The 14,035-nt window shown below is 32.1% G+C and overlaps 1 protein-coding gene across 1 annotated transcript; it reads left to right on the top strand.

Moving 5' to 3' along the window:
- Positions 1–1,341: 1,341 nt before the first annotated feature.
- Positions 1,342–13,978, top strand: LOC123708966 (trypsin-1-like). Its single transcript, XM_045660020.1, has 7 exons — positions 1,342–1,506; positions 3,675–3,786; positions 4,664–4,826; positions 8,845–9,050; positions 9,835–10,040; positions 11,187–11,256; positions 13,119–13,978. Exons 1-7 carry the CDS (start codon positions 1,456–1,458, stop codon positions 13,238–13,240), a joined length of 930 nt encoding a protein of 309 aa, XP_045515976.1. The 5' UTR covers positions 1,342–1,455; the 3' UTR covers positions 13,241–13,978.
- Positions 13,979–14,035: the final 57 nt, after the last annotated feature.

Here is a 14,035-nt window from a genome sequence, read left to right as displayed (position 1 = left end):
TATGTTTTTGTTAATTTTTTACTATTTCATAAATAAAATTTAATAAATAATTAAAATATTGTATGTTTTATCTTTTCGTTTATATATTCATGTGCCAGAGAAATCGACGCACTGTAAATAACGATAGTTCTATGAATAATGCCTGTATAAATTTTAAAAACCTTCTAATATACTACCAAGAAGATTTTAAGGAACTTCCTTCAATGTTTTCTAGTCTGTGTCTATTGACAAGGCGATAGAGAAACTGAGCATGAACTCTATGGAAAATTTCATTTATCTGTAGTAGCTATTGGCGCTATTTTCATCCATTATTCCATCACACGGATTATTGATTTTCAAAGCTTTTTTATTCTTGCTTATAAGATTTTTAATAGTAATCGAGAAGTTATTTTTACTTTCCGATATTTAATATGAGGTGTCTGAATTAACCACGTAAAAATTGATGTGAGAAAAAGAATTCATGATGGACTGAAAATAATATTATGAATCTTCGTTCATTTGTAGGGAGATCACATAAACATCTGCTGTCAGCGTGACCCGTGCGATTTGTTAAGTGGAGGCTATATGCGTGGAAAGCGTCACTTTCGCCGCCTCTCAATGCCTCGCTAAGGATGTAAGGAACCACAATACACAATGTTTATTTTATAATTTCAGCTTTATTGGTAAATGTGTGAAATGTGGACATTAAGATGAATGAATATGAAAGTCTGCTTACGTTTGAAAACTTTATAAAAAGATAAACACGGAAACGTAAGTTAGTTCAATTGTAGTTTAATAAAAATACTTAATGGCAAATTCTCACTGTTTTTATCATTTAGCTATATTTCTTTAGGCATTGAATTTTAGATGTCAAGTATTAAGATATTGTTTCATGATTTTGTGTACGTAAGAAGTACTGGATCTCGTTGCCTGTAGTCAATATTGTTGAGCGTTATCAAAATTCGAATTAACGAAATTACGTAGTTAGGTAGTTAGAAAAATATAGAATGTTTAGACTAGTTTTATTTTCAACCCAACCTTCGATAAAAAACAGCAATATTAATCAATTGAAATAAAAATCCTGTTTAAATCTCAATGAATCCAAAGAGTGGACTTTAAAACAGGCCTACTTTAAACTAAATATGCGTTGTTTTAAAGCCAAGTATCCATTTAACGTCCATTAAGATAAGCCAATAGATATAAAATATTCAAGACTGTTTACAAATATATTAAAATTTCACAGCTTAAGTTTTCTATGTGTTTCTATTTTAATGATAGGCAAGTGGGGTGTCTTGTACCCAAATCACGTCCGTTCGAAATTCGAACGAATATATTCGTGGTGGTAATTCAGTGTGTGCCCGTTCTGAGAGCGCGCGACAAGTTTAAATGATGCGCAGAACTTGCGCGAAATTCTAAATTCGAATACTTCGTGATTTCCTTTTTATTTTTTTTATTATCCATGAATAGAAAGCCAGGATGGTGAAGTGTTTTATTTTATTGCTTCTGGTGACTTTCACTAGCACAGAGGTGAGTACTTTCGTTTGTTTATGATTCACTAATAATCAATCAGATGAAAAAAATCATAGACCATTATATTATATGAATAGATTAAATGTAGTAAATAATTAAATACATTTGACTTTTAAAGAAGTTATAAAGAATTTAGGTTCATATTTCTATAAATAAACAAATTGAAGTCTTATTACTTTATAACAGAGGATATATTTCTTCCGTTATGAAGTAATCAGACTCTTTTGGCATTTGATACGAGAAATTCTAGTTTTAAGGTGTTTTTATACATGATTTATAATTAGAACCATTAATCTTAATATAAATTGACATTTAGCTCATATTAAACGTGATTTTTTTTAAATACGAGTTGTACCGCGTTGACCCCTTAAGCATATCTAAACTCTATCAATGCTTGGTTTTTCATGCAGTCCTCAATTCAATTCTGAGAAAAAGTAATAGTTTCAACTTGCCACTTGACATGAAAAGTGTACATGACAGGTTATGAAACTTTGGAATTAAATGTATACATTGAAAAACGTTTTTATACAATTTAAACAGTTTAATGATAAACAATAGGTAGGGGATTCGACAAGTTCATTGGTAGTACCAAGTGATTATAACTTTGGATATTAAAAAGTCAGAAAAATATCTTATTATCTATCACACTTTAATGTTACAATGAGACTTTCGAGACTGCAATTACATGATTTATTTAAAAAGTTTCTCCGCATTTTTAAGAAAATTCACAACATTTTTAATATGGTTTATTTACATTCAACTATTAGTAGGTAGGGACATGATCCCATAGCTAAAGAAATTTTGGGGATTCAGATCAAAATACCACGACAATTGGTTTTGGCAGTCCTCTCGTGATGTTAACCTGACATTGCCTAACGAATTCTGAAGAGACCGAAACAGTTGGAAATCTGAAGGTGCAAGGTCGGGACTATACGGCGGATGCATTAAGCCAAGTTCTCTTAATTTATGCTGGGTGGCTAAAGATGTGGGAGGTCTAGCGTTATCATGCTGAAAAACCACACCCCTTCTGTTAGATTAATTCTGGCCGTTTTCTCGCAACTTCTTGCTTTAATCTCATCAGTTGTTCATAGTATAGTTCAGAATCTATGGTCTTGCCTGATGGTAACAGCTCATAATGAATAATGCCCCTCCAATCCCACCACACACACAGCATCACCTTGTTGCAAGTTATCACGGGTTTCGCCACAGTCTATGAAGCCTGACCGGCCTTTGACCACGACCTTTTCTGCACGTTCTTGTCGTACGTGATCCACTTTTTATCATCAGCTTCTTCAAAAAAGGTTCGGTTTCATTACGTCGTAATTAATATGAGTGTATGAATGAACACGGTTCATTAGGTTTCTTTCAGTGAGCTCGTGAGGTACTCAAATATCGAGCTTTTTTGTGTACCCAGTTTTTTTCCAATGCGCCAAAACTGTTTTGTGCTCAATTCCCAGTTCTACAGCTAACTACTACAAGAAAACGCTTAAACCAAATTTGTGCTACTCTCACAGACACCACACTATGTCCATAAACATTGCAATTTTTTGCATGCTTGCGTTGCATTTTTACTTTTCTTTGTAGTAAAATTTTAAAATGTATAAAATTTCTCCATTAGATTTACTCATCTTGACAGTAAGAAAAATAAAGAAAAATAACACATTTCCTGATTTGAATTTGGAATTATCTTCTTTAAAATTTAAACTTTTAATGATACCAAAACCAGCCAGATACAAATAGTATAGTTAAAGAGATTTTAATACAAGTTCATACATACTATAATGCGAAAAGACTTTTTCTCCAACCTAATATTTTGTCTTATTTACATTATGTGAGAGGCAGCCTTATATCCTTCGCCTGTATATTTATTAAATCTACAACAATAGTTGCATATGAAGCGTGTTTCAGTTTTATTTGTTTTATTTTGACAGCATTTAATTTAAGCTTTGAGAGATTATTACAAATCCATAGATGAGATAAAACAATTCATAGACAATGGTGTAAATAAAATTGATGTTATAAATGTCGATGGTTTAATAAATATAAAGCTAGTTTGGTTTGAAATTATGTAATGATACGGTTCGCCTTTTAATAATATTCATTATATGATCTACAACCAAAATTAGCAAACCTTTTATAAAAGTTGTGGAGTGTTTTGTTTATAGGACTTACAACGTCAGACGCGAGGAATATATTCGAAGAATTTCTTTGGAGGGGTTTGGGGCAATCGTCCACCGCTGTTGGAACGAAACCAGGCCAGGACTTCGTGTAATTGCAGTAAATATCTTTTAATTCTTATTTAATAGTATAAATAAAGAGTAAATATGCAACAATCCACTAGTCAACACGTATCAAAACTATAACATTATAATGAAGTTAAACTGCGACAATCATTTCCTTGAATTTTGCATCTATTCCTCGATTGTTATTTACACTATGGGTACGAAGTCTATAGCTGACACAACAGTACTAACTTTATCCACACTTTATGCCTCTAAGACCGGCAACTCACCCACTAACTTTTTATAGGATAAAAAACAATGAATGAATGAAACCTATTAATTTGATAGAAAATAATATTGATTCACTGCAAATTATTTTAATCATTGTTATTAAATTATCTTATCTTAAATTATCACAGAGGCACTAGCATAGAAGTAACTGTGAGCAACTAAGCGATATTTTAGCTTTTTTCCAGCACCCTTACTGTAACTTCCGATTCCGTCAGTGATTCCGATAGTGAGGTTTTAGTTTCTATGTCAAAGTCAAATAATCAGCATATTGAGAGAAGAACATCGAACTTAAAGAACGTCGGGATCTGTATTGTTTGTTAGAAGTTACAGAGTAAGGTTGCTGTTACGTTTGTTGTACAATAAATACAAAAGTACAAAGTACAGTCTACAAAAAAAACCCTTAAAAGTTTTGATATACTTGTCAAGTCTTTGAATAAGACAATGCCAGAAGCATGAATGTCATTTATATCCAGTTAGTACAGTTTGCACAAAAATGGAAAGTGTTTTTTAATTATAATTTCTATAATAATATATATATATAATTTCACTGTTTACAATTTTACTGTTTACTTTTTAATAATATACTTCGATTCCTCATATTTATTTGTATCTTCTCTAATTGTACGCTCGGATATTTACAGAATGTGGCGAAAGGAATGACGTATCCCGTATCGTAGGCGGGACTGATGCTGCAATCAATGAGTTTCCTTGGATAGTCAAACTATCTTATTTCAAGCGATTCTACTGTGGTGGTACAGTTATTAACGACAGATATGTGGTAACAGCAGCTCATTGTGTTAAAGGGTAAGTTCTTTTTACAAAAGGTACACCGCATTATAATTATACAAATTAACCAACTAGCTATAAAATTTCCTGGCTTCCGTAATTATGTGAGGCATATATTGTTATTATTTTCTACGCTAAACACTTGCGGTAGCTTCTGGTCGGTAGTACTATGACTCCCGTATATCAAAATTCTATACATTTTTAAGTACGGGCTTTAGACTTAGGGCTAACTTGTAAAGATTATACCTAAAACAAAAGACGAAACTATAGCGCACTTTTATGTGATTGGTCCATAAAGCGCCGTGTCGCGTTTTTCTAAAACTGTACTGACTGTAAAAGGTTTGCAAATCAAAGAAGCAAAGCGGGTTAAAGGAAGGCCATCATCATGGAGGCTCACGCCCCGCTTATTTATTTATAAACAAAAAGAATTCCGATAAAACTGTTTTGTACTGTATAAATATTGTTTCGATCAGATTCAATTCCATAAAATGATAATGATGCGCTTGCATTATGGTAAACGTACAAAAACATATATAAAAATTAATTGAGCTCAATTACATTTGAATTATTAGAAATTGGGAAATCTGAAAAATATTCGTCCAATATAAAGCCTACATACATAGGCTTATCTGGCTGCTCTGGTATGTCCCTGTCTATGGAATGTTTTTGACAAACGGTTCGCGCTGATTCTCAATTTTGAATAAAGCATTAATTTAAGTAAATAATGTCACTAAGATAATTGTAATTTATATGTCATTTGTAAGACTCCACTTTTATAGCTATTAATAAAATTGTTGTTTTAAACAAAGACAAAGAAAAAGAACATTGCTGAATACCATGTTTTTGGGCAAACCAGTTTATGAGTAATGTTTACCTGTGTTCAAAAAGTCAAAACAAAGTGTGTTTTCGAAATAAATATTCCAAGATAATTTGATGACATACTAAAACGCGTAATAAAATTGGTAAAAATGCATTTTTTCCCATGATTGCATTCGCTGGAACGTGTAAAATAATGTGTACTTTTGTTTTAAGAAAAGTTTTAATTAGTAGATATAAATTATTTTCCCCACACATCGATTTCCTGAGATACGCTGGCTTTTTTTCAACAATAATTTTATTACAGTCAATTCTCATAAAACAATATGAACTGTACCACATTCTTCAGGAAACTTACACTCTCTATTAGTGAAAGCTGTGCAGAAATATGTTGAGATTAACGAGTTCATACTCGTAGAGACAGAAAAACTTTATTTTATAACATGTTGATGAGTGAGCTCAATGGAAAAAAAATATAATTAAGGCTAATTGTATATGACAAATTTAGGTTTATAAATTTTGGGTTAATGGCCTAACATTTATTTTATTAATTTATTATTAATTATTAATAAAAAAAATTACGACACATTTCTATATATGCATCATATTACGATAAATAGGTGTTCGGTTTTTTGTAGCAAGACGAAATATTTATCAAATCCAAAATCCCTCGTACTCTATAAGTAACTAAAGTAATTATAGTAGTTTGATATCGTCATACACATGTAACCTATATGACCAGTACGAAATCTCTTGAAGATATAGAATAACGAAGTACGTAGGTTTTGATTTGAGTACCAATGTGAACTTGCCCCCCTCATTATTTAATTATTATAATCTGTTCTCATTTTCCAGTAAGTGTTAAAGAAATTAACCAAATGTACAATCGACAAACTAATTACTAACATTTTAATCATATTTAAGAATTTAGTCGGTTTTATTCAATAAAAATCGAATGGATCGATTTGATATCAAAATATTCTTAATATACGTCTAAATTACATATGAAATCATAAATCATTAATATACGAGTCCGATAACCTGAGAATCGCAAAACAAGACTGTAATAATCTTGGTCCGAATTTGTGAATTCCAATATTATAGTATAGTGCGTTCACCTTAAACCGGCTAAGAGGTTGGCTCTTAACTTAGGGTTCAATATCCTCTAGAAATGTCCACTTGATGATATTTGTGGAGCCACTTAGGATTTTTTGTGACTCCCACATTGTTTAATTTGATCACGCGTAATCGTTAGTGGCACTTGTTACAAAATGTGAATAATAACGTCAATGAATGCTTGGCTAGTTTGATATTAACATGACCAGAACTCGAACCCCAAGTGCGTAGTTAATTGGCCATACGTTGAGGGAAGATGTTGAGAGGGAGCCGGCATGTCTTACAACGTCTTGACTAGACAATATTAACGGTGCGTTTAAAATTGATATCAGACGGATCGGTCCACAATGTATCCAGCGAAGCATCGATACGCTTCTTTGCCGATACGATACATATATAGATACTCTTATAGAAATATCGTTGATACCGCTTATTGAATTAAAATAAAATAAAGTTTTAATTTTTATTAAAAAATATAAATAGTCACAAACTTTGAAGAAGATTAAAGGTTTAGTTATTAAAATTAAGAATTACGAGTAATAATTAAAATAAAATAAATAACTGTTAATAATTTAAATTAACATTGAAATTTTGTAATCCTGTATTTTATATCGCGATAGCAGTTAAAAACCAACTAAAGTGTCTAGCAAAATTAAATACCCTGGGACAAAGTGTGTGAGAGACAACAAACTAAATAAAATGCGGGGATTTCCCGGGCATAAATAGTCCGTGCCTCGTTTGCAAGGAACGAGATCAAACAAATTTGGTAAACCCAAAATATCGCCGATATATTGGTGTCGGGATCGGTATCAGAAGCATCATTCACAGCATTGATATAAAAATAGTTTAGAAGTAAGGCGGCATTAACTATGTAATCATTTTTGTAATTAATATATTGATAGGATATCATAATTCCGATAGGAAATAATAATTCATGTAAAAACTTGTTTTAATACTAGGTACATTTAGACATAAATCTTTTGTGCTCGTTTGGATTCGACTTCTAGCTGTAATTCGTGGAGATCTTGCATTCGATAGGACCGAAGAAACTTCTGGTCTGAAATTGACAAGAGAAAAAACTACAATTTTGAGAGTGAATGACTTCTCTTGTAGCACAAACTGTAAATAAGAAGGAAACAATAAATAATACAAATTAAGTAAAAAGTGATACATTTGCCAGAAACAAAATAATGAGCAAAAACTATGGAGACTCTGAATACAATAAGAGAAAGCGTAAATGAGGACTTTAATAGTGTCCAAGTAAATGTTTAACGGAAAATATTTCGTGTCACTTTCCCTCTGCGTCGTCACTAATTTGGTTAGTAATTACATAATGAGTTACTGGTATAATGATGCTTCCGAAATGATAAAGTTCAGGCACGTACATTAGTGATAATGCCATGTCAGTCGGTACTTTCCAGAAGTTTTACCGTATTCCATGTCGAATGATCTCGATGACTGCTGTACATAATAATTATGTATGACTTAATTTTTTACCAATAACTTTACGGATATTTTCATAACATGAAATTATTTTTAAGGTATCACAGAGACCGCGGTCTCAATATTACTAAATGAGCTATCATTCAGAATGATTAAGAAATTTGTACATATATTTTTAACAAATTATTTCTTAATAAACAGTTGTAATACAGTGGTCAATGTATTGTAGTGTTATTGGACATTTTCTTATGCTAAATATCCTTTTAAGTTAATTAGGTTAGACATACATCGTAATGTTAAATAATGTCTTTGTGCAGCCAATTTATTAAAAAAGAAGCAATTTTAGCCATAATCACTCTTAGTAACTTAAGGAGACCAATTAAGAGGCAGTCATCATAAATAAAAAAAAACAATTAATTTCCTACTAAAATTTACTACAATGAATTAAGCATTATTATTTACACAAAAACACATAATTTAATACGTACTATACATATTATGATATGATTTTATTAATTACTAGATACAGATTTAGTAGGAACTTCTATATATTACTCTTTATATCCTTTGTGGTACTATAAAAATAATTGTTTAAACAGTAAAACGTTGTGGTTGAGTTTAATGGACTAATTATGAATAAATTATAAACACATAATTACAGATTTATGTGGTTCATGATCAAAGTGACCTTTGGGGAACACAACCGCTGCAACGCGACCACTCGACCGGAAACGAGATTCGTCATTCGCGTAATAGCCAACAAGTTCAGCCTCACCAATTTTGACAATGACATTGCGCTACTTCGCCTCAATGATAGGATCCCGATGTCTGCTGCCATCAAGCCGATTTGTCTTCCATCTGATCCATGTAAGTAAAGTATCAGTTAAGATATAGCTCAGAAACGGTAATTCCTGATATCGTTAGAAGGTATTCAGTAAGTTAGCGTATTAAGAGAACCACACTGTGTGGAATCAGCTGCTTACTAAAGTGTTTCAACCAAATCGACTTAGGGTCCTTCAAGAATAGAGCGTACCATTTCTTAAAAGGCTGGCAACGCGTTCGCGAGCCCTCTGGCAATGTGAGTGTGTGAATGTGAGTTCCATAAAAAAAGAGTTAAAAATAATCAGACCGTATACATATACAAAATACGCTAAAAAGTCAGCATTATTAAGTACTTAGATAGATGGTATTAGATAATTAGATCGGTACTAGAATGAGTTATTTATTATACTGTTCCGATTCCTTAGCTCATCATCGCCTTCCTTTTTAGTTGTGGTTTGTTTCTCGGCAAAACTTTGTGTTCCAACCTTATGAGTAACGAAAGTTTATACGTAAGCAAATACGGGTGTGTCTATACCAAGTTGAGGAGGAACAGGAATTTTTAACTGTTGTTGATTACTTCGTCCACTCAAGAATACCATCGAAACTGACCTAGATTTAGTTGTTTTCACATACATTATTGAACATTAATAGTTATATATATATCTTAAAACATTTTTTTTCTACCGGACTCCGCTGACATTGGTTCGCCTTCTCAGCGTTTTGCCTGGCCATTTAATAGTGATAATATTTTTTTTTAAATTTGAAGTGTATATCAATTTTATATATGTATGTGAAACTTCTACACATAATTTGTAATAATTTCTTTCAGCGAGTACATTCGTCGGTGTATTAGCCGTTGCATCAGGTTGGGGAACTCTCACAGAAGAGGGCAAGGTGTCCTGCACTCTCCAGGAGGTAGAAGTTCCAGTAATCAGCAACAAAGAGTGCAAGAACACAAAATACTCTTCGTCCATGATCACGGATAACATGATGTGTGCTGGATATCCGAAGACAGGACAAAAAGATTCTTGCCAGGTAAATATGGGTCCAGTAATTTAAAACAACCTGAAACAGGTTTACTACTCACGCCAATTTTTTATCTATGATTATTCTTTAGAATCCAAATACAGGCCATACAATTTAAAAAAAAGAAGAAAAGAGAATCCAAATAGGTTTTAATCTGGTTATGCTGTTAATTATATGCTTTCATAAATATTATAGGTACACCTATGAATGTAAATATGTATAAAGGTACTTATTGCACTGAACCCGTGTAGTTATAATAATTAAGATGCTTTAGTTTATTTTATATCGCTACACTCAAATTATAATACGTAAAACTTTAAAAAGTTGTGTTATAAATATTAACTGATAGTTACTGATCTTTCATTTACGCTTTGCAGTATATATACAGCGAGTTTCAGTTCTATTAAACTTTAAAACACTTAATTTAAAACTAATATTTGTTACGTATAGATAATGCCTAGAATTTATACTAACAGATAAAAATTTGATTGTTTGTTTGCTTTGAATAGGCTCCAGAATTACTGGATGATTTGAGTGCTTTCATGTTTGGAATCCTACATTATCAGTGATGAATATAGGTTAAAGTTTCAAAAGAGTAAACGATCCATAAGGAAACTTTGATAATGTAACCCAAGGTGTGAGACAATACCAATAAAAATCCCTTTATGTTTGTATAAGAAGTACGTTATCCTCGTACGCTTCGTGCAAAGTGATATCCTACAGTTATCTAAAGAATCTATAAAAAAGACACTATTTGTCTAACAATTGTAGTTATGTTACAATAACGAATTTCAATAATATTCAATAGTAACGGTAAAAACATATCCATATTTTTCGTACATGAACCAGTTTTGATTGTTACGAATAAACTCAAAACTCCAATTTATTTCCAAAACATAAAAAAGTCGTGCTATTAAAAAACGGCCGTATATTAATTTTTTATACTAGCTGCAAACTTCATTTGCCCTTAATATGATTTACATAGCCAACACCAAAGGGTTGGGTTTTCCCGTGCAATTTTGTCGAGTTTTAAGAATGTATAAAAAAGAACCATTACGGAATTGGTCCAGCACAGCTGTCTTGGAGTTTTGCCCTTAGCAGCATATATTACGATTCAGTTTTATTAATAAATATTTATATACAATTAAATTTCAGGGCGACAGTGGAGGTCCACTCATTGCAATAAGCAAAGACAGTAAGAGAGACAAGCGATATGAACTCATTGGTAAGTATCGTTTATAGTATGGTCTTTTGTTTGTTATGATGTAGCGAACATCCGAAACCGAAGTCAAATCAAGAATTTTCCATACCATGTGTACCATACTTTATAGTACTTAACGAATTCTGGGGTAATACTTAAATTTTGGTCGTGATCGTATAGAAGTACTGATGTTGCTATGAGGTTGATGATTACTTACTTACTTACTTACAAATTACTTCCCGTATGATACGACATATCTATGTATTATATCCGGAAGCCCCTGAGAGAATGCGATAAACAGATTTCTGCATGTTTCATAGTAAATAATTGTAGGTGATCAGCATTGTGTGTCTGTCACTTCAATTTTTGTGTCTTAACCTGTGGCGTTCACCGAGTAAATCTTCCCGTATCATACGACTACGATGTATGTATTATAGAGCATTCCGTTAAAGTTAAATCTTTATGAATCATGAATAAAACAAATGCAATCGGAGTTAGAAAAATCACATTTTACACGGATAATGCGAGTTCATTATTTCCAAAAATTTATAAAATTCGTTAAAGAAGTTTTAAATAATTGTTTACTTCGTTGCCTTAAAAGTACAAAACAATCGGAGCGTTAACAATGTAAAAAAAATGACGTAAGAGTAAATGTCGCATTCGATTGTGATTGGTACATCCCTCATAAGTTGTAATAATAATCATAATCCAGTGGCATAAACCCCATTTTGGTCTTGGCCTCATATTGCATTCGTTCCTTTTTATAATGTTCAGATCATAGACAAGTAAGTAGGTGATCAGCCTTTCGTCTGATGTCGATTTTTGGATTTGAGCCATGCCTTTCCTCGTTTCCCCTCGGTGAGGAAAACAAGTGCTATTGTAACAGTATATTTATTATTTCAGTCTGTGTTTTCTACTCTAACTTTATTAAGATGTATCCCTTATCTGTGGAGAAATTTAAGAAACATTTTCTATAATTATACATACATATATTTTCTTATGCTAAATCAGTCTAACGGTCGTGCCGAGGGCGCCTTATCCTATCACAGATTTGTAGAGCCCCACTAGGGCGGTGGGTGAATAGAACCCGCGTGATCGGGGCCCGAAGGGGCCCGCGGGGTGGCTGTGGCCCCAGATGCACCGGTCACTCGTCTTCTGCGGAATTAATCCACACGTATGGACTAAATATGTTTACCAATCACAAACGAACGGCGCGCTCAATAGATTCGTTTTACTTTCTTATATATTTAGTAAGAAGGAGGAGGAACGAGCTTACAGAATGTTGTCCCTTATACATTCCCAAGATTCGAAATCAGCAGACTTTTTTTTTAATTTCACCTGTAAAAACAAACGCAAGAGTTATTATTCAAATTCTTAACGAATACAACATTTTAAATTCAGAATTCGATCTTGAAGCGCTAATAAGCGCCTATCGAGTACCTAATTCGCATCGTGAAAGAAATTACAAGTAAAAACTAATACTTGTAATAATTGTATAATTTTTTTTTGTTCATAGATTGTAGAACATATAATGTAGAAATTCATTATATATGATGTGGTGTACTGAAAAGAAAATGAAAATGTACATTATAAATGAATGTGACTCGTGTATAAATTGTCTATATGATTTTAGCTAAATAAATGTTAAGAAAAACACTTTTTGAACGAATTAAATCTATGTATTATTATTAAAACTTATATTTATTTACATAATTCTAAATTTTAACAACGTTTCGCGTACATTTCATTTCATTTCATTTCAAAGTACTATAAATAACTAAATAACTATAAGTTTTAATTATACTACATAGCTTTAATCCGTTCAAAAAGTGTTTTTCTTAATGTGTTTTAACAGAAGACAATACTAAATAAATGGTTTCATCTAGGTGTTGTGTCCTGGGGCAACGGTTGCGCTCGCATCGGTTATCCAGGTGTATACACTCGCGTCACGAAATATCTCGCCTGGATAAAGGAGAATACCGTCGATGGGTGTTACTGTTCCGATTAATTATTGTCAAAAATATTGTATAATAAATTTATTGTAATTCTTCTTCAAAAAGCAAATCAGTCTTCACTGCCATAACATCGCTTAGCCAGAACATCGCTTACATTAAAACAGTCAAATAAGACTGATTTAGTTTTTATAAGTATTTATATATTACATATTTATAAAGGTTTAGCTGAGCACGGGGACAAATTATCTCCGCTAACAGGCTTAATTAATTTGTGTTCATACAATTTTCCAACACTTTTCCGATAGCTTGACAATTTGAAGGATACTGCAAGCGCGTTAATATCTAATAGTTTGATATTGTAAAACAAAAGAAGATCGAAATTATTATTGATGAAATTAAAAAGAGCTTATTAATAAAGCTTATATTTGAAAAATCTAATTATAAATCATTCACGTTTAAACAAATCATCGTTTCCATGAATCATGAATTGTTTTTGTTACTAGACTTTGCTGGTACATAAGAAGTAGGCGCTTCTGAAATAATATTTGTTATGATTGTAAAGCTATACTTAAGTTTCCGGAGAAGTTGTCCAGCGAGAGACGCCTAAGCCTTCTAAGCAAATAAAGTCCCTTTTTAGGAAGAGGGAGTTTTGACACTTCCCTGTTGCCTAGGTTTTCGACCACAGATCTGCCTGATCGCGTACCTGTAAGGCTACTATGTCCTATAAAAAGCTACACTTAAAGTTATGTAACGTACATCATTATCACTGATAATTTCAAGAAATATATATATATATATATATATATATATATATATATATATATATATATATAGAAAGATTATAAAAT

Source organism: Pieris brassicae, chromosome 4 (genome assembly GCF_905147105.1).
Source record: "Pieris brassicae chromosome 4, ilPieBrab1.1, whole genome shotgun sequence".
In the NCBI taxonomy this organism is placed as follows: domain Eukaryota; kingdom Metazoa; phylum Arthropoda; class Insecta; order Lepidoptera; family Pieridae; genus Pieris; species Pieris brassicae.
This window is presented reverse-complemented; position numbering and strand designations above follow the sequence as displayed.

Excerpts from the sequence above, each read along its gene's own strand:
- LOC123708966 (XM_045660020.1), top strand. The coding sequence starts at position 1,456 with ATGGTGAAGTGTTTTATTTTATTGCTTCTGGTGACTTTCACTAGCACA. Across the intron at positions 4,827-8,844 it reads GCAGCTCATTGTGTTAAAGG|ATTTATGTGGTTCATGATCA; the intron begins GTAAGTTCTTTT and ends ACATAATTACAG. Across the intron at positions 9,051-9,834 it reads TTGTCTTCCATCTGATCCAT|CGAGTACATTCGTCGGTGTA; the intron begins GTAAGTAAAGTA and ends AATTTCTTTCAG.